This window comes from Oryzias latipes, chromosome 15, assembly GCF_002234675.1.
Source record: "Oryzias latipes chromosome 15, ASM223467v1".
NCBI lineage: Eukaryota > Metazoa > Chordata > Actinopteri > Beloniformes > Adrianichthyidae > Oryzias > Oryzias latipes.
This window is the reverse complement of record NC_019873.2, coordinates 4,098,965-4,124,974: the sequence shown is the minus strand read 5'-3', so window position 1 is coordinate 4,124,974 and position 26,010 is coordinate 4,098,965. Positions and strand designations below refer to the sequence as shown.

The 26,010-nt window shown below is 39.2% G+C and overlaps 1 protein-coding gene across 1 annotated transcript in view; it reads right to left on the bottom strand.

The window, feature by feature from the left end:
* Positions 1 to 1,003: 1,003 nt before the first annotated feature.
* Positions 1,004 to 26,010, bottom strand: part of LOC101165752 — a 28,594-nt gene continuing 3,587 nt past the window's right edge. Inside the window, exons 2-8 of the mRNA XM_004076915.4 lie at positions 11,472 to 12,268; positions 7,558 to 7,719; positions 5,584 to 5,746; positions 4,044 to 4,171; positions 3,263 to 3,384; positions 2,435 to 2,539; positions 1,004 to 1,846 (exon numbers count right to left, since the gene is read on the bottom strand). Of these exons, the coding sequence (XP_004076963.1) occupies positions 2,443 to 2,539; positions 3,263 to 3,384; positions 4,044 to 4,171; positions 5,584 to 5,746; positions 7,558 to 7,719; positions 11,472 to 12,268 (1,469 nt within the window). The 3' untranslated portion in view covers positions 1,004 to 1,846; positions 2,435 to 2,442. The remainder of the gene's footprint in view (positions 1,847 to 2,434; positions 2,540 to 3,262; positions 3,385 to 4,043; positions 4,172 to 5,583; positions 5,747 to 7,557; positions 7,720 to 11,471; positions 12,269 to 26,010) is intronic.

The window sequence follows — 26,010 nt, the reverse complement described above, 5'->3', positions numbered from 1 at the left end:
AAAATGTACAAGAATTTGAAAAAAATAAATCGCAAAATAAACTTAAAGAACTCTTTGGTCCGTTCCTGAACTCAACATTCTTCCGGTTTGTTGTCAAATGTCATTCAATGTCGCATCAACACATAACATGAAACCTGTACACGGGTCCGTAGAAATTGAAGTAAAAGTAATTATTAAATTGGAACATACCTTTTAACGAGATTTTCTACATTTAAAAAAAGAGTAACTCATGTCACGTCTCGTGACCCCACGTCAGTCCGCAGATATGAATGAAAAAGATCAAACGTTGAACGTAACACACAAACATACTACGAACTGCCTGTCTGCAATGAATGGATGGTCTGAAAATAAAGGGTATAAGTGCTGCTAGAAATGTTATCAAAAATAAATATTAATCTGCAATCGATCATATTTTATGGCATTTTCTGCTTAAAAAAAAGAGAAACATTTTAGTCACGTGACTCATCCGCACGTCTGCAGATATGAATGACAATAAACGTTTTTCTACGATATCAGAGCCTTTTGGAGAAAAAGTTGAAGGAAACAAAGAAACTAGAAACTGTATGTCCAAAATAAATGCATGTTTCAAAAGTAAAGGGCATATTTCTCGTTAGAAATGTTTTCAAAACTAAGATTAGTCCTTAAAATATCTTATTTTGTGGGATTTTCCACTGAAAAACAAGCAAATATCCACCAAATTGTTTGTTCAGGGCAGGCAAAAACTCAAGTCACGTGATCCTGAAAGGCTCATAGAAAATGAATAGGAAAATGAAACATATCGACCTCACATTTTGAGACCCTGTTATTGTAGAAGTACTAAGTTTTTTTATGTGGACAAACCCATGTCATCATTTTGATGGGCCATCAAGATTTAAACACTTTGATGCCCCCTTCTCGATATGATTGTCCTCAGCAGTACTTTGAGGAGCCACCAAGGAGAACATTCAATTTCCTATTGTCAAACATGAACCTCTTCGTATGAATTTTGAAAACAGAAAACAACTTTTTGAAAATTGTTGCTTTATTGTCAGCAGAGTCTAAGAGACTATGTGGTATAAAATACTAATTTCTTTCATCTAATCTTAAAAAGAACTCACCCAATACAAACGGTAAACCCATTTATTCACTTCTGTTGCTGCCTGGACCTGTTCAGGGTCACAGCGATTACTGGGGGCTTCTCCCAGGTACTCAAAGTTAAAGGTGGGATCCACCCTGAACAGTTTGCCAGTAGGAAAGTAAACCACAGGAAGGAATGTGTCAAACAAACGCAGACTTCTCATTTTAAATATTACCAAACAATGACTGATCTTACAAAAATCTATGAATATTTAACGACAGAATATCAAAAAAAAAAGAAACAGCTGGTCTGATGATACAGGCTTTCTCTTCTCATATAAGAACATTCTTTACATGGTCTTTGAACATCCCCAAACAAGGTGTTTCGTACACTTTACATACAAAGGAGTTTTCTTTTGGTGTAATTAATCAACATTATCACGTTAAGTTAAATATAAAATATTGACAGTGTCGTTCATAACTGATTTTGTTGCGTCTTAATAAAACCAAGTTTATTGGCATAACAAGTATTAAAAAAAACAACCTCTTGGTCTCTTATTTGCTATATCCTCTTCACTTCATAACAGGATCACTCATATACTCCATACTTGTAAAAAATATTTTACAATTTATATCTTACATGCAGTTATTCTTCTCTCTCTCTGCCTAGTAAGCAGCAGCAGCTGCTCCTGTCCTCTCATTTTTTCATTCCATTTCCCCCTAGAGTTTTCTTTGTTCTTGAATGTTGTCTGTATGACAGGACATCTCCTTGACTTTGCACTTTAAGGACCTGCAAAGGATACAGAGACAGAATTTATGAGGAATAAATAAACGAATAAACTGGTCAACGTAACTGGCAACACAGTAAAATCAAAATTTTCATTATACGTGAAAGTCTTTATGTCACATAACATTAACTAACTGCATCAAATTTACCTTGTTTTTGACATTTTCACTTTATTTTAAAAATCACATTTTAATGTTTTTTTTTCTTTAAAGACTTAACTGTATTCTCAATAAGGGAACGCTTGTCTACAAATGTAAAGCAACTGGAACATATCTGTAGTTTCTATGTTGCCTATATCTGGTGTGGTTTCTAAATACATGAAGAAAGAGTTCAAGTGAAGCTTGATACAGTCCTCTACTTGTGATTTGTTGATCAGTTAAAGACTGAGTTGGTACTTGCAGCTGTGCTAAATCTCACTTTTTAATTGAATTTAAGACAGATTTAAAACCAAAAAGAACACATTTATAACAAGTTGACGTGAAGGTCCAAATAAAGTGATAACAATGTGGAACAAAAGCTAATTTCCTGTCTTCACTACTGTTAAAGGATCAAAGAAAAGACAACAGACAAAGCAACAGCACTGTATTTTACCTGCGTGTTCACTGCAGCCAAGGCAAGTCCAATTTGGTTTGATGGCCCAGAGCAATCATGGAGTTCCTGTTCCTCACAGCTGGTTCTGCCAGGTTCAGATCCGGCCTGTGAACAAACAGTGTATTTAAAACTAAGAACAATTGGCTTTGGTACTGTTATGAGTATTATTCATAGAGGAGGGTAACTCTTAGCAAAAAGTGACCTGTATCCATAATTCACCAGGCTTCAGTCTACAGAGAATTCTCCCACTCCTTCAGGCATACCTAAGGTCTGCCTCTTTAACCTCCTTCTGCGTTTGGGCTGGTGCCAAACTTAGATCAGAATGGAGGGGGAGGCTGAAAGACCAGCAGTCCTCCACAACACAGCGTTCTGCTGTGTAGCTCCCAGCTAAAGAAAGGCCATGCTTTACTTTCACTCAGCCCTCTTATCTCACAGGCAAAAACTAAGGAGCTGCTTCTATCTCCTTCTGCCAAAAGCCTGCCAATCTCTCCCTCTTGCCCAACTCTTGGTCAACAGTTTTTTACCCCCAAAAATGCTTTTTTCCCCCCTCACTCTGGCTTTGATTCACTGTAGTTAGATAACTGGCATTCCTTTCTCCACTTTCAAACGTTTTTTCTTCAGAAACAACAGAAAGAAGAATGCCGCCTTTTAAGTGGTTATACTTTTAGATCTTGGAGTTTTGCATAGCTCTACTTTCAGATTCTTATTTTCCGCTGAAGACCAATTATCATCCAAAAAAGGGGGGGGGGCAGTTTTGATTATTGTTTCCCATCTTTTAGAAACTATTAAAATATACCAATAGTATAGAACATGTGGATGAGGCCTTACCTGTACAGCTGTGGACAGGACATCTTTAGAGAACTGGAAGTCAATCCAAGACGGTTCTGATTCCCTACTTTAGCTTTCCTTACAATGTCTTTGACTCTGCCCCAAGTGTAGTTTTCACTCAGCTGGGTGTAAGAAAACACAAGAAAAACATTTCAGTTTGGAATCATTTTGTCAAACTTAAAAACAGTGGGTGTTTATTTGTCAATGTAACAGGCAGACAGTACTTATAAAACAATGTTTGTCATCTTTTACAGAGCCACAGCACATTTTTTCAATTAAATGACCTTGGGGCACACCAAAATAGCCCAATATTACACTCAGTAGTCGAACATAGAATGTATCATAGAATATTCCTAGTAATGTAGTTTTTCCAACAGATTCTGAAAAGGCAGCTGTTCGCTGGGTCAGAATCAGTTGGTTTACGTTGATTGCATTAACACTATAGTGTTGGATGAATTGATGACTTAACCTTTTACTAATCCCAGCAATATCAGCACAAAGTTTCTCGTCTTCAGTATCCTCTTCCTGTAAAATGTGATACAGAGGACATTTTCTTCATATCTATTATTTATTATTACCATTATTTTCTCTGGTTTTAACAATTTATCACACATTCAGTATCCTCAGTTTTTTTGAGTGGTACTTCATATGTAGCAACAAATTGGCATAGGTCAAAGGCATAAGTCAGAGAAGAAGTCAGTCTGTTGTGGAGAATACCATTGTTTTGTAAACCGTGTCTCCTTTAGCCACAATCATTCCTGCTATAAATGTGCTCACTCACTCTGCGATGGGGGATGGACCCTTGTTGTTCCCTGTCATGTAGGAAGTGGGTGCCCCCCTCATTGTAACTCCTTCGATTCAGGCTTCTCTTCCCCCGAGAGACAGATGTCACACATTCATTGCTCATTCCTGAAACAAATACCACAGAGTTTCAGAGATCATGAAAATGAGGCCTCTGTCAGATTTGGACAGGCCTTTAACAGCTTTTAACTATGACAACCTCCACTGACATTTAAAAGAAAGATGTACTGGAAATCCAACAAATTGAAAGATGGAAAACTTTCAATCCTTGTTTTGTGTGTGTGTGTGTGTGTGTGCGTGCATGCGTGCGTGTGTGTCTCCTCTCCATTGAAAAAGACATACCCATAAATCACAATGATTCACAGGGGATTCATATCTATACAGACATGGCACCCAGAAGGTTAGGCTACTGCTGTTGGGAAAGCCTGAATTTCACATTCTGTTATTGTTGCACATTTTTTGTTTTACGGGTTAATGTACAATAAAATGCTGCAAGCGGCCCTTTTCTGACTTTGAGCCCATGCTCCTCTATAGTCATGTGCACATGCCCGTCTGGAGCGTGTAGCTGTCGACAGGGTAAATATCAAAGCAGAAAACCTTCAAGGTTGTTTTTAGGTCAAGAGGTGAAACCAAAACCATCCAAAAAACACAGGTACATTTCAGTTTCAAGGAAAGCCTGCGCTGTGCGAGGGAGTGTTTGCTGACATATCACTGGAGTAGGTTAATAACGGCTTCTCCTTTAAGTAATTAAACACTAAAGGTTAACTTGGGGTAGTTTCAATAAAGGCCAGGGGCATTCAGCTGTAAACTACAACTTAAAAACATGACCTCAATACTATTAAAAACCTTTGGAGCATCCTTAACCTTGTGCTATCCTAGGCACTTTAACGTTGGGAGTTGGGTCATCTAGACCCACTAGACAGTGCTCTGAACCTTTTTTCTTCAATGATTTGTGATCTTCACTGGTGTCCATGGATTACATGAAATCTTCCCACCTTTATCCACCTTTGTCATGGTAGGGAGAACACGTCAATGTAAGGGGGGGGGGTCATCTGGACCCCATAGGATAGCACAAGGGTTATGCAAAATATCTATGAGGGTGGAAAGCAGTTCACATCCAGACAGCAGCTCTGGGAGGCTATTCTGACATCCTGCAGAGAAATTCAAACAGAAACTCTCCAAAAACTCACAAGGAACTTGATCTTTTGCGATGTTTTGAATTGGAATAGCTTTAGATTTTAGTAAATATGACCTAATTCAACAAATTCAACAAATGACCATTTTCTGTTTTTTAGAATTAATATAATAATAGGCTGAATCCATAAATGTAAATAAATGAGTACATTTTAAATGGAGCAAGAAATAATCTCAGAGGTGAAAATCAATTAGATACAAAACACAAAAACAGACTTGAAGAAAGGCAAAAAAACATGTTTAATAAAGCATGCAAAAGTGTTAACGCCTTTCAGCAGCTTTTCTATTTCTATAATTCACATTACAGCATGCTGTGTATAAATTACCTGTCCTGGTGGATGCAAGAGGCTGCTGAGTGACCTCAGGTATTGTGGACAGATCAGATAGAGTGCCAGTTGGAGACGAGATTTCACTTCTGGAGGACTTTTTCTGAATCTCATGATATGCTAAGATTGCTTCTCCACAGCTGCAGTGCTCCTGGAAAAAATCCTGTAAAAGAAAATTATTTTTTAATATAATGTTAGTACATTATAACATTTTATTTTAATTGTGTTTTCCTTTTAGAGGAAATTCTTTTGCTGAATTGCTTTTTGTGAGGTGAGGTTTGATAGATTTACTGAATTTATATGTCGCATGTGCTCAATCCTGTGTTATGAAATACATTTTCAAAATAGATTGTGAATATTTCTCATAAAAAAATCCCAATTTCTTGGTCATGTGAGATGATAAGTAAAATAGAGTGTTGAGTGTGGTCATTTATCACACATTTGTAATGTAAAAGTTAGAATGAATCAATTCTCCAAAATCCTTTACTTTTCTGTGTAAACAACATTCTAACCTGACAAAGAAAATCCCCCAGAGAGGGGCTCGGGTGTCACAGTGCTCTCCTGTGTGACATCACTGAAATGTTCACTGACTCAAAACATTGTTGCCTATTCAAGTTTATTTTCATTTAATAGGACCACAAGTAGCCGTAACTTGAAAGAATCTTCCCTTTTTGTGTGGTGAGGCCACACACAGGAGTTCACCTCTCCGCTGGAGTTCTAAAGGGGTAACCCCCTGTTAACCACTGACCTTTAATCCATTCAGAGGGAAGACAGCCCTTCCAGATATTACAAAGTCAGTGAAGGAGAAACTGCTTCCTTTCTTAGAATAATTAAAGACGGTTGCCGACAACAGGTGGAAATTCAGCCATAGTTAACACATGAGTCTGAAATCTTTCCTGGCAACACTGTTGGTAGATGTTACTGTCATTGGAAAGATGCTGCTGCTTGTTTGCTTCTTTTTTGAAAGTGAACTAGATGTCAGACATACCACAAATAGTAGAGTGTGTGTGTGTTGTATGCTCCCTGGCCAAAAACATCACAGCATGTCTCAACTTCTTTGAGAATCCTTACGTTGACAATTTATGACTAAATTAAACATTTTGCTAACTTTTGGTGAAATTATCAAAGGTATGATACATATTTACTCTATCTTTGACATTCCCCTTTTTTTAAAAAACATAAAATCCTACATTTATGTAGAATATTCATCCACAGCTTTAATGAATCTATTTTAGATTTTGTCAGTTTTAATGTAGATTTTTGAGGCATGAAGGCCCGGGTCAGAAAGACCCTGTGTAAAGCATTAAAAGTGCAGTGCTTCAATGTGTCACTTCCGAGCCTGGATAAATCCAGAGGCTTGTGTTAGGAGGGGAATTTGACATAACAAAAAACCCAAATCAGTTATGCAAGTCACTAACAGAACTTTCATACCGGATCAGTCAACGGCATCACCTGTCCTGTGGAGCTACAGAGGGTCAGGGGAAACTGAACTGCTGTGAGCACGGGCAACAAAGAGAGCCACAAATGCAATACTTGCTTTGAGGATGTTTCTTTAGAGGAATAGAGAAGGTCTGAGGGAACTTCATTGTGTCTTTGTGTATCTAGAGAAAAGCTGTGACAGGATCCAGAGAGAGGGAGCTGTGGTTTAGATGAGAAAGTCTGAAGTGACAGAGAAGAACGTTGGAGTTGTTAAGGAAATGTGTAACTGCGTTAAGACAGTGGTAAGAAGTCCTGGAGGAGTGACAGAGGAGTTATGGTTGAGGTGGGAATCTCTGGTGATGGACAGACTGACAGATGAGGTCAGACAAGAACCTCTGTGGACCACAATGTTTGCAGATGACATTGTGATTTGCAGTGAGAGTGGGGAGCAGGTGGAGGAGCATCTTGCGAGTCCAGACATGCAGCTTTACAACTATTGATGTGTTGTCTTTGTGAAACAGGTGAAATTGTTTATTATTAAACCGGTTTACTAACCTCTTTACTTTGTGTCCTTCTATGATCGCTCTGCAAAGTGCAGATCTGCTCCTGCAGCCTCAGGTTTGTCTCCTGCAGCTTCCCAATATTTTCAATGAGATGGCAGATGTGCTGCAGGTAGCTTAGACCTGAGCAGACATGACCAGGGCTCTGCTGCTGTGCCTGTATGAACATGAAATGTGCAAATCGGTTAAGAGTCCACAAATTGGAGGTAAATTCACTAAGAGGAAATGTAGAAATTTTTCGTTTTTCAGTCAAAAAAAAACCCCAATGAACTTTGAGATGTTGAAGTGATTAAAAAACTAATCTAGTTGCAAGTTTTATAACAAAATACGAATTTGTCTTGTGGTATAAAGAAGTGCAGAAGAGGACCATCATTATCATTAAATGAAAAAATCAAAGCATATATTTATTGCTTCTATCAACAAGGTGAAACAACAAAAGCAGGATGCACACTTAGATCAGGGTCTCTCCTTCCTATGCAGCAGACATAAAGCTTCCAGTGATGCAGCTGGAAACAATGGCCAAATCAACTGGGAGCTGACTTCATTCATTTCCTCTGACAAATTCCACAATTCTAACACAAACAGCACCTGCGAAACAAGAAGACCTCCACAAAATTTAGCATAAAAGGGAAAAGAGGTTTGAATTTTTACACTGTTATTTTTCAATAAATGTATGGGCTTGATTGGCGGTCACCAACAGTAAAAGAACCAATTTCCTCCTCAGGCCACTTCTCCTAAAAGGTTGCTGACTTCCTTAGCGACTTGTGCGTAGCGGGGGTGGGGGTCCATAATCAGAGGCCCTTCCAGCCTGGCACCGATCTTATCTGTCACTCCTCAAATCTCACAGGGATCTCACAGCCAGGGAGAATGTGTGGTATATACAGAATTGCCCTTTTTTTGCGTGTGCAGGCCCATTTCGAAGTGAACACGCCATGTAAACAAACACACATACACAAACACACACCCTGCTGCACTTCCTCTCAGTTTCCACTGATCACATGAGTAATGGGAAATCCTGTATTCCACACCAAACGGTTGAGAAACAGATGAAAAACTACAAGGGTAAAACCAAACCTAACCCTTGAGTGGATCAAATCAAAGATTGATGAATGCATGCATGTCTTAGTGTGAACAAAACAGATATCTGTCTAATATGTCTAATCAAGTATACAATCTACAATTGGAAATATCCACCAAAAAAAAAGAAATCTATTTCAATTATCCGTTGTCCAATTCCTTTCCACTCTTTCATTTTAATATAAATCAGGATACCCCATGAAAGTTTTTTGAATTTTAGAAGATTTATATACGTTGTTTCATATTTTTGTGTTTAATCTCAATTCCAATAGTAAGAAGTAAGCAACAAAAAAAAACTGAAACACAAGAAAAGAGTCTTCAAGATCTTCTGGTAATGTCCCTCTACAAAAATGCATGTCCTAACCTTTGGAATGAATGCAGCCATTTATCCATGCCTGGCGTTGTTCTAAAAGCCAACTTCAAGTTTCACTTTGTAATACTGTTAAAACCAAACATGTCCTCTTTTTTGGTGTCTCTAAATAAATAACTGTTGGGACCATCTGTCTAGAAAACATGATTCCAGAAGTCAAGGGTTTTGTTAGCATTCACTTTCAGTTTGGTCTTGGTCTTGGTGCTTCCCTCATGCTGCGTTCACACTGAACGCAATCCCCCCCCCCCTCTCTCTTTTGATGCGCATCAAACTTGTTGCTGGATGTTTGTCCAAAATTGTGCTCATAAACTTAATGTTCCAGACAATTGTTTTTAGCCTCATTGCTACATAGAAGCATAGTCTGAATATCTCATTTACAATGCATGAAAGACGGATGATGTTGAGAGATCAGCTTTATTTATTGAAGACTTCTATAAGAGCATTGATAAACACATCTCCATCTCTGAATTAAAGACATCATTCGCACTGATTTCATTGGTACTGTGGTCTCTCTTAAAGACTTGCTGTCCCGCATTAGTCAGATAAGGGGGGGAAAAAGGGAATTAAATTAGAGGAACACTGTATTATTGTCTTGATGCTAGGAGAATTTTATAAAGTTCAGGATGAGAACGATCAGATTCTCTTCTGTGTTGGTTTTAGACTCCACCCACTGATGATGACAACTAGACGTCAAGCCCCAAAGCTGAGTTCCTGATTGGTTGACTTGATACAAATTCAACCACAAATTTCAGACGTTTGAACTCTGGTTGCGCTGCGACTGCTCAAATCATGCAGCAGGACCTCTGATCGTGTCTGTACATTGACAGTGTGGGCACAGCTTTAGAGGCTAGGTTTTCTCCTTGCATACAAGTCAAACATATACAGTTTCTCTCTGACAGCAGATTGTCATTTTCTCTACAAGTTTTTAGTATTGCAAACAAAGCAGCTTTGGATTATGTGCGTGGTGCAAATGTATTGGAAAGCAAAAAACTTCAGATGCAAGTCCAAAGGCTCTCTTACCATACTTGAATAGAATCACTGTAAAAATTCAGGACCTTTTAGAAAAGAAGCAGTGGGTATTGAAATTTGCGAATAGAAAAGTGATCATTAGATCAGCAGATGTGTTCTGCAGAATCTCTTTCAGTCTTTTTTTCACATGTCGAAAAGAATGATGAAGTGAAAAAACTGTTTTCAAAATATTTTGGGTGTTAAATCGCCTTTCAGGGGTGAACTAAATCATTGCACTTAAATGTACTGAACTTTCTGTCAGTAGAATGTCCCCTGCCTGCCTCCCCTTTGCTTTCATCAGCACAAGGCATTCATTTGAAGAATGTCAAAGCTGTATCACATTCTCTCTAATCGTTGACGATAATGAAAGACCAGCAGCAATGTTTTCAGGACCATCAAATAGGTGGTATTGACTTTGCAGCTTTCCCAGCTGGCAGGTGCTCTCACAGAGACCAAGAAGCTCTTTCATCTTAGATTTAAACCATCAAATAAACATTCCTAAACACGAATTCCTAACAGTGATTTACTCTCATTTACTCTTGGCAATAAACAAGAGTAAATGTGTTTTGAGCGTCGCAGCGCGATTTGAGTGTCGTGGTGCATCAAGAGTTGAAATATCTGAACTTTGGTAGAGACGATGCATCACATCAACCAATCAGGGACTAAACTTTGGCTCGTGATGTGTCAATGACCTGATCAGTGGATGGAGTCCAAAACCAACATGGAGGAGAATCTTGTTCTCCTCTTGAGCTTTATGGTATTTTATCAAACAATATTACTTTGTTTTTTATTTTTTTCCTCCTCGGACTACTGAAAGCATCCGTCATTGTCCTGCTCTCTACTGCTCTTGCAGTAGATTGTGAAGCTCACAGTACTGGGAGAGTCTCTGAATGATTTCATTAATCCAGAGATGGAAACGTGATTACCAATGTTTTTATAGAGCTTTTTAACCCTTGTGCTATCTTAGATGACCCCCCCCTTACATTGACGTGTTCTCCCTACCATGACAAAGGTGGATAAAGGTGGAAAGATTTCATGTAATCCATGGACACCAGTGAAGATCACAAATCAGTGAAGAAAAAAGGTTTAGAGCACTGTCTAGTGGGTCTAGATGACCCAACTCCCAATGTTAAAGTGCCTAGGATAGCACAAGGGTTAAAAGAAATAAACCTGATCTCCCAGCATCATCCTCGTCTTCCATCATTGTGAATAAATTAAATATACAGTTGGTGCTTACATGTTCCATGATGAGGCTAAAAACTTTTGCTGGTAGCTCCTCCCACATGCATCAGGACCGTCAAGTTTTTTTTAAACAAGCGTCCAGCAGTCACGTGACGCGTGTCTAAAGAGAGGCATCTGACGTGAATTTAAACCACAAATTGCTTTCGATGTGATCACAGCATTAGACTGTTTTCTCAAAAACGATGTAGTCTTATAAAGTAAACAGAACCAACCTGACTCAGTCTGTAGCATTCCTCCATGTATTCCTCGAGGCTGTCACTGGTGTTGCACCTCCTCATGGAGTAAGTATCTTTTTCTGAGCTCCTGCTGTCATCTTGCAGTCCCACGAAAGGTTCTTGGACTGACCTGATGTCCGCAGAACAGCCCATGTCTGTCAATACGCTGGTCTCTTCAGAAAGGACTCCAGGGCTTGTTCCTGAAGGTCTGTTCTTCTCCTCTACCTTATTTATATGCAGTTCTGTTTCCTCCAACAGAGCGCTGTGTTCATCTCGGTATATCAGCAAGTTGCTTTGAGTATCCTCTCTTGTGTTCAGATTGTTATCCATAGTCTGCTTTATCTCAGAGCTTTGCACATTTATAATGAATGTGTTGGGCGGGGAGGTATGATCAGAGTTGGTTTTGCAGGAATCACAGGAAGGCTCTCGACTGTGCACCACAAAACTCTTCTCTGAACTTGTTGGGGTCAATGGCGAATTGGCTCCACTGTTGAGCTCCACTCCAGAGTCCTCTGATTCAAATTTGTACAACCTAGGAAGCTGAGAGTTTGAAAAAATAGCCGACAGGTAGTCTGAGCTGGACTTCGTGTGGTACTGTGAGGACTTGTCGTCGAGGTCAGAGTTCACCTCAGAGACTTTGATATTGTTTAAGATCTGCTGATCGGAATCTGACACTGTAGAGATGGTGGACATACAGTCATCAGCCTTAAGCGGTCTTTCATTGAAGTTGTTGAAGAGCTTCATTTTAGTCAGGATGACATCACTTCCCGTCACTGCATCCCCGTCTCCTTTACCTGAAGGACAGACCATTGGGTTATTAATGTCATTATTTCTTTATTGGAAACAATTGTCCTATCTGATGTTTGCAGTCCATTTTTAAAAAGCATTCAGTGACTGCAGAAAAGTTAAATAAATTTCATTTAATTTTTTTCATGTTCTCCTCATGGGTTTCTCCTCCGGCTTCCTCCCACCCTCCAAAAACATGCTTCATACTTCATAGCTTAATTGATTACTCAAAATTGTCCCTAGGTGTGGATCGGTGTGTGATTTTGGCCCTGTGACGGGCTGCTGTACCCCGCCTTTACCCAACAGGTTAGGGTCCGGCAACCTCGTGACGCCAAAAGGGATGAAACAGGTTTAGAAAATGAATGAAATACTCAGAGATGAAACTTTAAGATTACTTTTCTTGACATATGTCCTCCATCATACGAAAAATGCCTAAAGGACATGTTAAAAACACCAAAAAGACAATATTCCTTGAAAACAAACAAAAGGCAGGAACACCACGAGGTATTAGAGCAAGGCTATTCAAATGGGGGCCCACACTCTAGATGTGACCAAAGAGTAAATTCTGAGTAATGTCTTAGTGGTTCAGACCATAATCTCTTTAAAACAATGCAACTACTTTGCAGCAACGACACGATCCTTATTCTTCATCTCCTAAATCCTATCACGAAATAGAGAAAAAGCATTTGCCTTTAAAAAAACATGTTCACATAAACATGAGCATAAACCTTTTCAGTCTGCGGGCTCACAGAGTGGTCAACGACCTTGATATCTTGTGCGGCCCACCTGCCTGTCCCATAGAGGTCTGCCACTTTTTTACCTGGCCTGTCAAGTTCAGTTGTGACTAAAGCTCAAGTAGGTAGGCAGAAAGACCAAGTGGCCACAACTCCTCAAATTCCTCCAACTTGGCTGTTTTCACATTCACTGAAGCCAGCAGATATGAAAGTGTCCTTCGCCTGACTGAGAGATTTCAAACACTTTAATTACACAATGGCTGAGGTTTAGCTGTGATTAATTTAAACGGCATTATGGAAGAAAATTAAAGGCTGCAGAAACACAGGTATTTAACTTCTACATACTTTGCCAACATCAAATTACCAACATTTAACTGGAAGAAACACATCAGAAACACACAGAGAGACTCGATGTTTGAATGATGTCCAGTGAGTCTTTATATAATCTTGAATTTATTCTCTGAAATACCAAATGAGTGAGACAATTCAGTTGTTGTCTGCCTTCTACACGACTGTCCAGCTTTGATCTGAAGCCTCACCTAAAATCATTACAGGGAGCAGTCGTATGTGTCCTCCTGCCTTTTCCACTACAAGTAACTTGATCTGACCTGATCTGAATGGAATTAAGTTCCCCCTTTTTCTCCTTTTCCATGCCTGCACTTTAAAGAGCAAAAGGAAAAAGCCTTTGCTCAAATCTTTGAACTTTCACTAAACAGAGTTAGAGTGCAAAGATGTGAGAAAATACATACGTTTTTGCTTTTTTCTGCATTTTTCAAAGATGTTTTTAAAAGTCACATGTTCATATCATTCTGTTATTACTTAAATTATTTAAAATACTGACAACGAGTGCAAAGGTGAAACTAGAAGGACGTTCAACTTTCTACCCTGAGTTTGGAGAAAGGTGATAGTTTTGTTGTTTTCCTTATTCAGCCACTAAGAATGGACCTTAAGACAAAAACAACAAAAAATATCTGGTGCTTGAGAATACAAAAAAAATAATTATTTCATAAGTATCCCATGTAGTGCATCTCTTTTAATATCAGTAGTATCCTATCTCTCAATTTGTGAAGAACAAATCTGTCTCAAAGGACACTAAGTTTCCTATTTAAATCATTAACATAGGTTAGGACTTTAAATTCAGTATCCCCTTTTTGCTAGTCCGTTTTTATCTTGTTTTTTAAAAAATGTAATGGTCAAAATTTTCCATACTAGACCTTTTATATTCAGTATCTAAATGTACTGCTCAACTTTAGACCAAGAACAAGTGAGAAAAGCAGTAAATCATCAGAAACTTGAATCAGAGTTGAGTCAGTCCTGTTGTACTCCACTGGTTACAGACATCAAACCTAAATAAATAAGACAGCATGCTTTATTGACCAGCAAAGACTGGATTACATGAAGGCCTGTGACTCAACTTCTCACATCAAAAAATGTAGAACTTTATCCAAAAGCTTAACTTTTAATCTAAAGAAGACATTTCCGGCCAGCTTTAGACCAAATCCCCAAATCACTGTCAAATGTGTCCTCTGCCCTTTCCTCATTGCTGTTTTCCATTGGCCTTAATTCTGGAGTGAGTATGAATATCAATTGAAGAATAAAATGAACAAAAGAAGAGAACGGAAAAGCGCAAGGTTATTCTGTCAAAATAAAACACAAATCCATCAGTAAACCAGCAAGTAACCAATAACAATAAAGTGCTCAGTGAATACCTCAGACAGCAAAAATTAAGGGAGAACAACAGATTTACTATCATGTCAGAGCAAGTCTCTGCAGTGTGTGTTCTAACTACAAGAAATGGTTATTTATCAGAAAATCTCCCCAATGGCTTGACTGAGGGGTACCACAAAAGTATTCATGAGGTTCTGAGTACAGAACCAAAAAACCTGGCGTGATAACACCAGGGAGGAACCACGGTGCAGGACAGATGCCCCAGAGACAACACAACACTTAACAACAGGGTGCAAGCAGCCATGGGGTGAAGGAAATAACGAGACCCCATAAAGTCTGCAGAACATATTTGTAGCAAGTAGGTGTTAACATTCCTATCGTCAAGGTGAAGACTACCCCCAAAAATGGAAATTTACCGTAAGCTGACGGCAAACACAGACAACATGCTCTGCTTTAGTCTGCATAACTCTGTCTGGAACTGAAAGCCTTTTTTGTTCTTCTCAAACACAGAAGTTAAAAACAAATTTAGTTCAGCTGCTAAACTTTTGTTTTCTGTACAGAGATCATTTGTCACTACTACCAAGACACTGTTTATGTTCAGTTTTGCAAGGTAAATGTGTGTTTACTCTCACTCTAAAGGTTCCCTGCAGCCGTTTTGTCAGCAACCATGAAAACAATACTTACTGACAGACAAAAAAAGGATCTATGACATCATGGATAAAAAAACTTTTGCCTCTCATCTAAAAATGTCTTTGAAGACCGAGTTGATGCCACGTCGCACAACCCAAACACCTCCAAAGATTCACGGTAAAACTTTAGAACACGTGTGTCAAACTCAAGGCCCGCGGTCCAAATGTGGCCCGTCGTGTCATTTTATGTGGCCCACGAGAGCATAAGAGTTTTTAATTTCTTGAAATAAAAATTGGTGTGTATTTATTCATATCTAGGGGGAATCGGACTTGAAATATCGGATTGGGCAACAATACATTAGGACTTAAACACTGTCCATATAACCTAACCAGACAGAATCAAATTTAAAAGGATTTATGCTAAAGTAACAAGCAAACATATGTTCTCTATGCAACTGTAATTGTCAGTTTAAAAAGCCAGAATAAATAATGAGTTATTTAACATTAAGGAGTAGTTACATTTATTTTTCATTACATTTAGTTACATGTATAAGTTATATCTGGCCCTTTGAGGACAGACACTATGCTGATGTGGCCCCCAGTGAAAATGAGTTGGACACTCCTGACTTAGAACAAAAGTTGTCTTTTGTTTACAAAGAGCTTTATGTAAGATGAGCTTTCAAGACTGAACAGATTCTACAGCAATCTTATTTTATCAGAACTTCTTGAACCTTTTTTTTGTCTTTAACTTTTAACTAAACTGGTTTGTAAAACGGACCAGTTTGATTTTAGAGCCCACAGCTAAACAAGTATTAAGCTGTGAAATATTTCTTTGGAAGGACAATGACAATTTTTTGTCTCTATGTTAACCTAAATTTATTATAGATCTTGTTCGGTTTGCTTTAAAATAAAACCCTACTGGATCTTAACTTCAAATCTAACTCTCTAACTCAAAGAAAACATCACTTAAACAAAATCTAAATAGTATAATTATTCCATCATAGCACAGAGTTCCAATCATCCGTCTGTCCATCCATCCATTTAATAAACCTGTGAAGTCCTGTTTGGGGTCATGATGTCTCTGGAGCATCCTCAGCTTGACTTTCAATGAACAACGTATTGATCAAATAAGTGAAAAGACCTGAAACAAGCTTTGTCGTGTTAAAGGTTTTGTAACTGTCAGCCTATACGGTTAAACCTCCTGCAATTGATTTAAACAAAACTGTGAAACGCATAACAGGTTACAAAGCTCAGCAAAAACTACAACAGTATCTCTTGAAAAGCTCTGAACTGCTTTCAGACAGTCTCCAGTCTGGTATGTAATCAGTATTGTGGAAGTTTGGTTTACACATCCTGAATGTGAAGAAATGAAGATAAAGATACGTTTAAAACGCGCCTTCAAGGATCACTTTTAATAAAAAGTCTACGGAAACGTGCGTAAAATGTACTTCAGGCTTCTCTATCCAAAACTCACAAGTTCTTATGACTGTTTCACGCTCTGCATACAAAACGTACGGCCACTGAAAGCGCATTGCAAGTTAAACCACATTGAACTTTGACCAATCAGGGACTTGGATTTGGCTGTGACAGTTTGATGGCGTCCCTTTTGATTTACAGAAGTACCAACCGTTTGAAAATTGATCATGGAGGAGCAATTAATAATTGATAAGCATTTCAGAATTCAGCATTTGGCACTTCACACCACGCCTCTTCCAACTGTAGGTGGCAGACATGCGCTAGTAAACAGCAGAAATAAAGAAGACGATGCCCCTCCTTGCTTGTCCAGTGTGAACACCACGGGTTAAATGCGCGTTTAGAAACCCACATTTAGAGAGTTCTTCATGTATTTTTCCCAAAATAAAGATAGAGAAAAGAGAACATTATGGTTAGTTGGTTTGATCAGGATTTACATGATCCAGGTAGTCCCTTGACAACGTCCAAACCAACTTTTTCTTCTTGGAGAAGTTACCAGCGGAAAACTGACCTGTAATTATTCAGTTTTTTCTTTTCAGAGACACTCGAGTCCAGCCTCTAAAACTAGCGGCTGTTGTCATGGATGATTGCAGACAAACAGAAAGTTAATGAATAGAGCAAAACGTACAAAAGCACAAATTAAAGGCCTGTTTAAAAAAAACAGTAAGACCTTGTAAATGAAAAAGGTGATACATAGAATACGGCAAACACAAAACATGCAGCAGGTGTGGACAACAACTCAGAACAGGTGATCTACTGACAGAGCAGAGGCAAAAAAGGATGTTCAGAGAAGCCTTCACGCAAAACTGAAACACAAAGAAAGCCAATACAAAAAACCCACTTAATGACCCTTACAAACATAAACTAAGCTGTAAATGTGTTAGTTTACTGTGATATACAGTCTGTGTTTTTTGTTTTGAGGTTTTGGCATCAGTATTTGCTACTGAAAGCAATGCAGAAGAAGCACTTGCACAGAGTCTGGCGGAATTGTTCCAACCCAGCACAGAAAATGAAGAATGCAACAGACTTAAGATTGAAAGCATCACTCCAATCCTCTTTCAATCTTATGTAAATTTGTTCCCAGTGTTTCTTTAATTCTGATTATGCTGTGTCATTTATAGGACTCTGATGGAATATTTCTAGGTCACGGTTTCTGCTGAGCAGCAGGAATTCATTTGAAATTCATCTCTGAGATGTGAGCAGAACCGTTGGTGCAGAGAAAGCCTTTCCTCACTTCCCTTCATCCTTTCGTGTACACTCTCTCCCGGTAGCTTACAGACCATCCCAAGCTAACATTAGCTGTGTAACAAAAAGGGTCAGCAACATCAGAGCTATCCAGCCATACAGATCCAGATTCCAGTTCAGACGAGGACAACAAAGACGTTCATGGATCTACTTGTCTGACAGTGGAAGCATCAGAATGGAGCGGAGAGCTGGTAGCCCACCAACTGGGCCACCTAAGTCACTCCTAAAAGCTTTTTTCAACTGGATTTTTTTTGTCTGCCTCTGAGTCACAACAGTGTGAAAAAAAGAAATACTCAGAAATGCAAATGTGAGCTAAATTTCTTTTATACATGTCCTCCATCAGAAAAATGTCACAAGATCATGTTAAAAACATAAAAAACACCATTTTCATTGGAGTGGGTCTTTAAAGTAATATAAGGAGTTCAGTTGAGTTGTTAGTATTGTCTTTATTTTATGGCTATCTAAATAATTGTTCATATGTCCAGCCCTATACTATTTTCTTCCTGTTTCATGAAACTAATCAAGACCGTGTTATGGTAGTGAAGTGCGCATATATTCAGTCTATTATTGTTTTCTGTTCTTTTATTATGATTTGCCCTTTAAGTTGAAATGTTTCCCATTTTGTTAAAGAAGTTTCTCCCCAAAGTGTGACTTGTGCTCCAGTGCAACGTATCAGTTATTCTTTTTTCTTTACTGTGCTCTTTTTTTTTTTTTTTTGCTGCTTCTGTGGTTCTCACTCCACAGCAACTTAAAGTCAGAAAAGGTGGTAATCATTTTAGTGTAATTATGATGTACGTGAATGTACAAAGAACCCAATTACTTCATCCGGATTGGCGTCACCGGGGCCCCCCTTCAAGAACCAGGCCTGGGGTTGGGGCTTGCAGGCGAGCGCCTCTTCCCAGGGACCCCGGTCAGAGCGACGTGGGAGCACTCTCCCATGGGCCCACCACCCATAGGAGACCTCAAAAGCAAGGTGCAATGTGGTTTGGGTGGCAGTCAAAGGCGAGTGCCTCGGCGGCCCATACCCCGGTCGTGGAACTTGGCTTTTGGGACATGGAACGTCACCTCTCTGGGAGGGAAAAAGCCTGAACTTGTGCAAGAGGTTGAGAAATACTGTCTAGATATAGTCGGGCTCACCTCCACACATAGCCTGGGCTCTGAAGCTAAGTCCTTAGAGAGGGGTTGGACTCTCTACAACTCTGGAGTTGCTCATGGTGAGAGATGGCGGGCTGGTGTGGACTTACTCGTGAGCCCCCATCTCAGCCGCCATTGTTGCAGTTCACCCCAGGGGACGAGAGGTTGTGTTCCCTTTGTAAGTCAATGGCCAGGGTACTGGAGTGGAGAGTCCATCCGATAGTCGTACCTCAGATCCAAGAACAACAGTGCAGTCTTTAGGGTGCTAGAGGGTTCGTAGGAGTTCATCCAGTCCACATGTGTTTTGTGGATTTGGAGAAGGCGTTCGACCGCATCCCCCGTGGTATCATGTGGAGGGTGCTCTGGGAGTATGGGGTTTTTATGGACAGAATTTCTAGGCGCAGCCATGAGCCGGAAGGGGTCTGGTTTGGGGACCACAGGATTTCCTCTCTGGTCTTTGCAGATGATGTTGTCCTGTTGGCTTCATCGAGCCGGGACCTCCGGTGTGCACTGGGGCGGTTTGTGGACGAGTGTCAAGCGGTTGGGATGAGGGTCAGCACCGGTAAATCTGAGGCCAAGGTTCTCGACAAGAAAGGTAGTTTGCCATCTCTCTGTGGGTGGAGTGTCCCTGCCCCAGGTGGAGGAGTTTAAAAATCTTGGGGTCTTGTTCATTGGAGCGTGAGGTTGACAGGCGGATCGGAGCAGCGTCCGTAGTTAGCGGTCGCTGTATCGGTCCATTGTGGTAAAGAGAGAGCTGAGCCAAAACACAAAGCTCTCAATTAACCGGTCGATCTTCATCCCAATACTCGCTTATGATCATGAGCTCTGGGTCATGACCGAAAGAACGAGGTCCCGGGTACAAGCAACTCAAATGAGCTTCCTCTGTAGGGTGGCTGGGCGCTACCATAGAGATAGGGTGAGAAGCTTGGTCACCCGCAGAGAGCTGGGAGTAGAACCGCTTCTCCTCCACATTGAAAGGAGCCAGTTGAGGTGGCTCGGGCATCTAGTCCGGATGCCTCCGGGACGCCTTCCTGGTGTCCCACTGGGCGGAGGCCCCAGGAAAGACCCAGGACACGCTGGAGAGACTACGTCTCTCTGCTGGCCTGGGAGTGCCTCGGGGTCCCGCCAGAGGAGCTGGGGGAAGTGGCATGGGAAGTCTGGGCATCTTTGGTTAGACTGATGCCCCGCAGCCCGGTCCCGGATAAGCGGAGGAAGATGGATGGATGGATGAATGAACGTACAAATGATGTAGATAGTGCAAATAAACATGTGGATAATTGCAAGGATAACTGCACACCTTCCATAGCATTTACCACACAATATTACTTAATATTTGCAGCCTACATAACTCATAGTTAAGGGCTAACAATTAATAAAGTCCATCTAGATTTTTCTGAAAGTACCTGTTTATCCAGTTTTCTTGTGCACTGTTGCAGTTATATACAAGCAAAACAACACAGAAAAACATAAAACAAATAAATTCAAAAGATCACAAATGTCTCAAGTAAAGAACTGAATTCAGTTCAAGAACTGCTCAATTCCGCCTAATTCAGATGTTTTTTTTACTGGAAAACAAACTCAACTTTAACAGATTTTTTCATAACATGCCTTTTCTTGTAGAGCCGCAGCAGACAACGGGAGGGAGGGGAGGTTTGCCTCTAATTACATGCTGAACTCTTAGCCAACTCAACCTTATAATCTAACTTCTTGCCCCTGAGTCAGTCTGTGTCCCCCCCCCCCCCCCCCCCACACACACACAGTCCCCCTTCATTTAGACCAGTCACCACAACCTGGACAGGTGTTACCCTGATCTGCTTTTCATCACCCACCACAAGCAACACAATTATGTTCTATCCTGTAATTGCCAGCATTGACTGACTCAGCCTATTTAGGGCCTCTGTGTCTGACTAAACCCAACAACATGTCATTACAGATGGTACACCTCCCCCAGCTCATCTCAAACTCATCTTAAAGCTTGTTTTCTGCTTAAAAAATAAATAGCATCCCATTTCCTGTCATGTTCATTTCACATTCCAGACCACCCTTGTCTTTTGTGAAGTCTCAGGGTTAGTAAAAGGAGGGTGAGTATACTACCCTGTCGGCTATTGCTGATGCCTAAGGCTCAACTTCTACAAAAACAAGTTGTAAACTGCCCAGAGCCAAAAAATAAAAAGGTCACCTTCCAAACAAAAAGGTTTACAGACATCCGAGGGATGTTGGGATATTTAAAGATCCTTCATTTAAACTGTCCATAGACATACACATAAATACCAAAAAACCTCTAAACAGGCTCAAGAAGTGGACTCACTTAACATATTTAAATGTTTTATTGTTTAAAAGTTGTTCCTTTAAGCCTCCAGAGCCTTTATGAATCTCACTGAATCACAGCTTTTTTTCAGCATGAAGCATTCCAGTCTCAAGCTTATTCACGAGTGAGCACTCTGCAACGTGGACAAGTTAGGTTCATCAAGAAAGAATGTGTAGAATGAAGAAAAAAAGGATGGGTTTGGTTCTGTATCCTTGATTCAAATTCCATCTAGACTGGGATCAGACACAGATGTTTCAGAGGTTATATTGTTTCAAAGAAAATGAGAATTCAGCCACTGTGCCAAAGGTCAAAGAGTCAGCTCAGAGGAAGAGCTTGTTGAAACATGAGGGTGAAAGGAATGGATGGAACTGTGATGATGGATCTGAACTCAAATAAAACTGCTCCGATTTCTGTTGTTCATTTTTGCATCACTTGTTGGGTAAAAAAATTCCATCAAAAAAATAAATATGTAAGGGATAATGCCAGATGAAGTGTGCATCATCAGAAATGAAAACGATCCACATATTATTTGTTGGGTGACGGGTTGGTGTCATCTACCTTATAAATATGTGGATCATTTTAGCAACAATTTCCGAGTGGGTTCAATAACTGGATAGAGTGTGTTGATGCTTAAGCAGACTTCCAATCTGAGTTTTTGTTCTTGTAACACAAAGAGGTGGTTATAAAAGAAATATTCAACTAAAAAGACGTTTTTTAAAGCTATGGCACTGAGTTAGAATTCTAATGTTTGAATGTAATACTGGTTGTAATTTTAAGTGTGACCAACAAGTGGTGAATTTGGAGGTTTTCTGATACATGTCTAAACATTCAAGTTAAACATTTGACTCACTCAACATAGTTGCTATTTTACTGGGAAAAGAGGTCAAAAACAGGCTTTGACAAGCCAGCTATTTTTACAGCCCAAGCAGGTTATGAGTAAGTCAGGGAGTCAAGGTGATCAATACTTCAGACTGAGTGCTGATGTCCTGCAATCCAACAAAGAGCTCTGATACTTCAAGATCATTACACTTTGCCAGGGTGGATGTGTTTGACAAATATTTCCAAAAACATTATTTCATTCATCGCTGTTTTCACAATAGGTTTGAAAAAGAAACATAAATAACATTTATACAGTTTTACATTTGGAAGCAGTTTTAATATTTCAGGAAAGGAGACGTTTTAGAACATTGATCCAATTTCTGCAGCTTGTGTTATTTGTAAATTCCACTTTTACCTCACATTTGTAAAAACAACCTGACTGTTTTGTGTTTCTATTGGTGTGATTAAAACTACATACCATCCAGATAAAGCACATACAACAAGTGTGCTTATAAACCTCGTGACAGCTTACTTCTGTCAAATAAAGAGGACACCTAGTATGATGAAATATAGATTTGGTCAAAGTCCAGTTCAGTATCAAAAACAAACTGCACAAAAGGAATAACAACAAAGATCTCATTAAGAGATGTAAAGCAAAAATGTCATAATTGTGAATGTTTGTGGACATAAATGAACCAGACTAAGATAAAAATACAAGAACAGGTGTTGTTTCTCCCAAGAAACAAAAGTAATATTCTGATAAGAACCAAAATAAATAGCCTGAACATTTATTCAGATTTCTGATATTATTGTTTTATGTCAAACCTGAGGTTAGACCTCTACAATAACACGGGTGTTATATTTTTGTCAACGGGTGATATTCAAATCTTCAGAGCCAAAATGATTACTGAATATGTTCCAGCCATAGACTGTCTCTGAGAAGTGCACCAAGTCGGTGTGATGTCACCAACAGAAAAGGGTTTACTTCCAGCTCCAACCCAACAATTCAGGCACTATTTTTTCACAATATGGATGCGGCCATGTGGGAGCCAGATGATGTTGGCAAGCAGTGGTTTGTCCAACTTGGTCTGAGCCATTGTTTCTATGGCAACCAGAAGAAGAAGAAGAAGAAGAAGTGAGCTTTTTGGAAGACTAGACCCCTACCACTTCAAAGCAGGTCAAATGTTTTGAATACTCGACCTGAGACCACCTACTTTTTTGAGGGACCTGATTGGTCAGCTTATAACTTAAATTACTTGAACTATAGAAAAGAATAACATGAATACATTAGATTATCAATAACATGTTTAAAAGGTATCAGATCAAGAATGGTTATTCTGACCAATAGAATGACTGAGTAACAGCAGTTTATTTCTCTAAAGAAGTCAATGAGATTTTGGCTTCTTGGGATCAGCGGGCACTTTCTGTTTGGAACGCCAAAGGGGAGGGGTCACTCAATCTACTTCTCATATACAGTCAATGGTTCCAGCACCTGTTAACAGTTCTTTGTCTCACTTGTTTTCCAAAAACAGGGCTTCAGTTGAATTACTTCCAGCTGTGACAAGACCAAAAATATGGAAAAGCGTTTTTGATAAAAACAAGAAAAAAGTTTTTTTCCTCCAAAAACCTAAAAGGTTTCAAAGAATGTCTAAGTAATGAGTCTCCAGGGTCTTATGAACTTTTGAAAACAAATTTTGTGGTCCTTATTAGCTTGTTTTGTTGAATTTTGGTACCTGGCCAGTTTTTTAGGAGATTGAAAACAGGTTCCTTTTTAAATGTACTGTCCAAATACACCTGGTAATTATTTGAATCTGCTGCATTTCCAAATGTTGATTCCAGCAAAATAAGTTGTGAAACTGAAAATAAGTTACATGAGAAACATTGAAAAGAACAATTAAACCTGAAGAATTGTTGAGGAAATATGGGGAAAAAAAGAAAGTCTGAATCCTAAGAGTGCTATATGAAGGACACATAAAGGTATCCAATGTTTTTTTAAGCCTGTAGAGTGAAAAGTTCCATTGTTTTCTGTTTTATTTTAGTGTATGTGTATTTTGTATATGTGTGTACTCGTGATGCCGCTGACGTCCTTCCTGCACAGCTGGATGTAATTAACTGGGTGAATTTCCTCACAGCATCACTTCTGGGTTAGATAAGAACTATACAGAAAAGGTGGGGATCTCCTAATAAGAGAAAAAACTCTAAAAACAGAAAGGGACACTAAGAGGGCCCTTCCAAGGAGCATCTACCAGTGGAGTTACACCCAGATACAGACCACGGGAGTTACAGAGGAGGATCTGACTGAGACCGTGGGGCACAATAATGAAATTATTATCAAATTATTTTCTTTCGGGGATGGACGTGGCTGGAAAGAGACCAAGATCAGAGTGAGACTCCCTGGCATTGACCTGACGGACTGGATAAGATCATTTCAGTTTTTTGGTGTTTTTTTTGGAAGGAGATCTTGAGTTGGAGCCGCCTCTGCGTTTACGGGCAAAGGGCGCTACATGGGGTGCCATTGTAAATATATGAATGGACTTATCAAATGTAAATAATATGAGCGCAGAGTTACATTTTAAAAATAACCGTGATCGGTGAAATCTACGGAATCTGATTACAGACGTTTATGGCAGTAAAACTCCTCACTGCAGACTTTCTATACTTTTCTCTGACAGACATGAACATTTTCACATTTCTCTCTTGTTTAAATTCTCAAACCTTCATAGAAAATAGGTCCAGGATCTTAGAATGAAAACAAAGATCTGATCGATCACAGATTTCTGATCTGAAGAGCTGCGCATTTCTGTACAGGAGACACGGAGGAGATTGATTGACAGGGTGTCCAGCCAATCAGGACACAGAACAGGGTATGCTGTTTTTTTTTAAAAAGCAGCATAATTGCTCTAAAGCAAGGGTGTCAAACTCATTTTCACTGAGGGCCACATCAGCATAGTGGCTGTCTTCAAAGGGCCAAATGTAACTTATACATGTAACTAAACGTAATAGAAAAAATATGTACTTACTCCTTGATGTTAATTAATTCATTGATTCTGTCAAGTTAAGTTATATAGACAGTGTTTAGGTCCTAATGTATAGTTGCCCAATCCAATATTTCAAGTCCGATTCCCCTTAGATATGAATAAATACACAACAATGTTTTATTTTTATTTTAAGAAATTTAAAACCTTTATGCTCTCGCGGGCTTTGAGCTTGACACATGCTCTAAAAGAATGAGCTAAACCGGGAAAGATTAACTTCTACGTAGAAAGGAAAGACTGTCTTCTGTTCTATCTGACAGAGATTTTAGAGGGTTTCAGGTTGGAGCAAAGACTGCGGAAGGGGGGAAAATGTCACGTCTTGATCATGTGGAAATGGGAAATGATGTAATGTTTCATGTTGTGAATCCATTTTGTTTCAATCATTTCATTGTTATACAAATGAGTATATCTGAAGGCTCAAACTTAGACAAATGAGAATTCAAGTACAATAAATTAAGATGGAAAAACATTTAATTGAATTGGAGTAAAATGACATTTAGTTAGATAAATATGTAAATTTGAGTTGTATAAACAATTATTGAGTTGGGTAGTTTTAAGAAATTAAGTAGAAAAAAATTAACCCAATTAGCTGTTACCAATTGAAGACATTCATTTAAGTTGGATAAGTTATATATATATATATATATATATATATATATATATATATATATATATATATATATATATATATATATATACGCATCA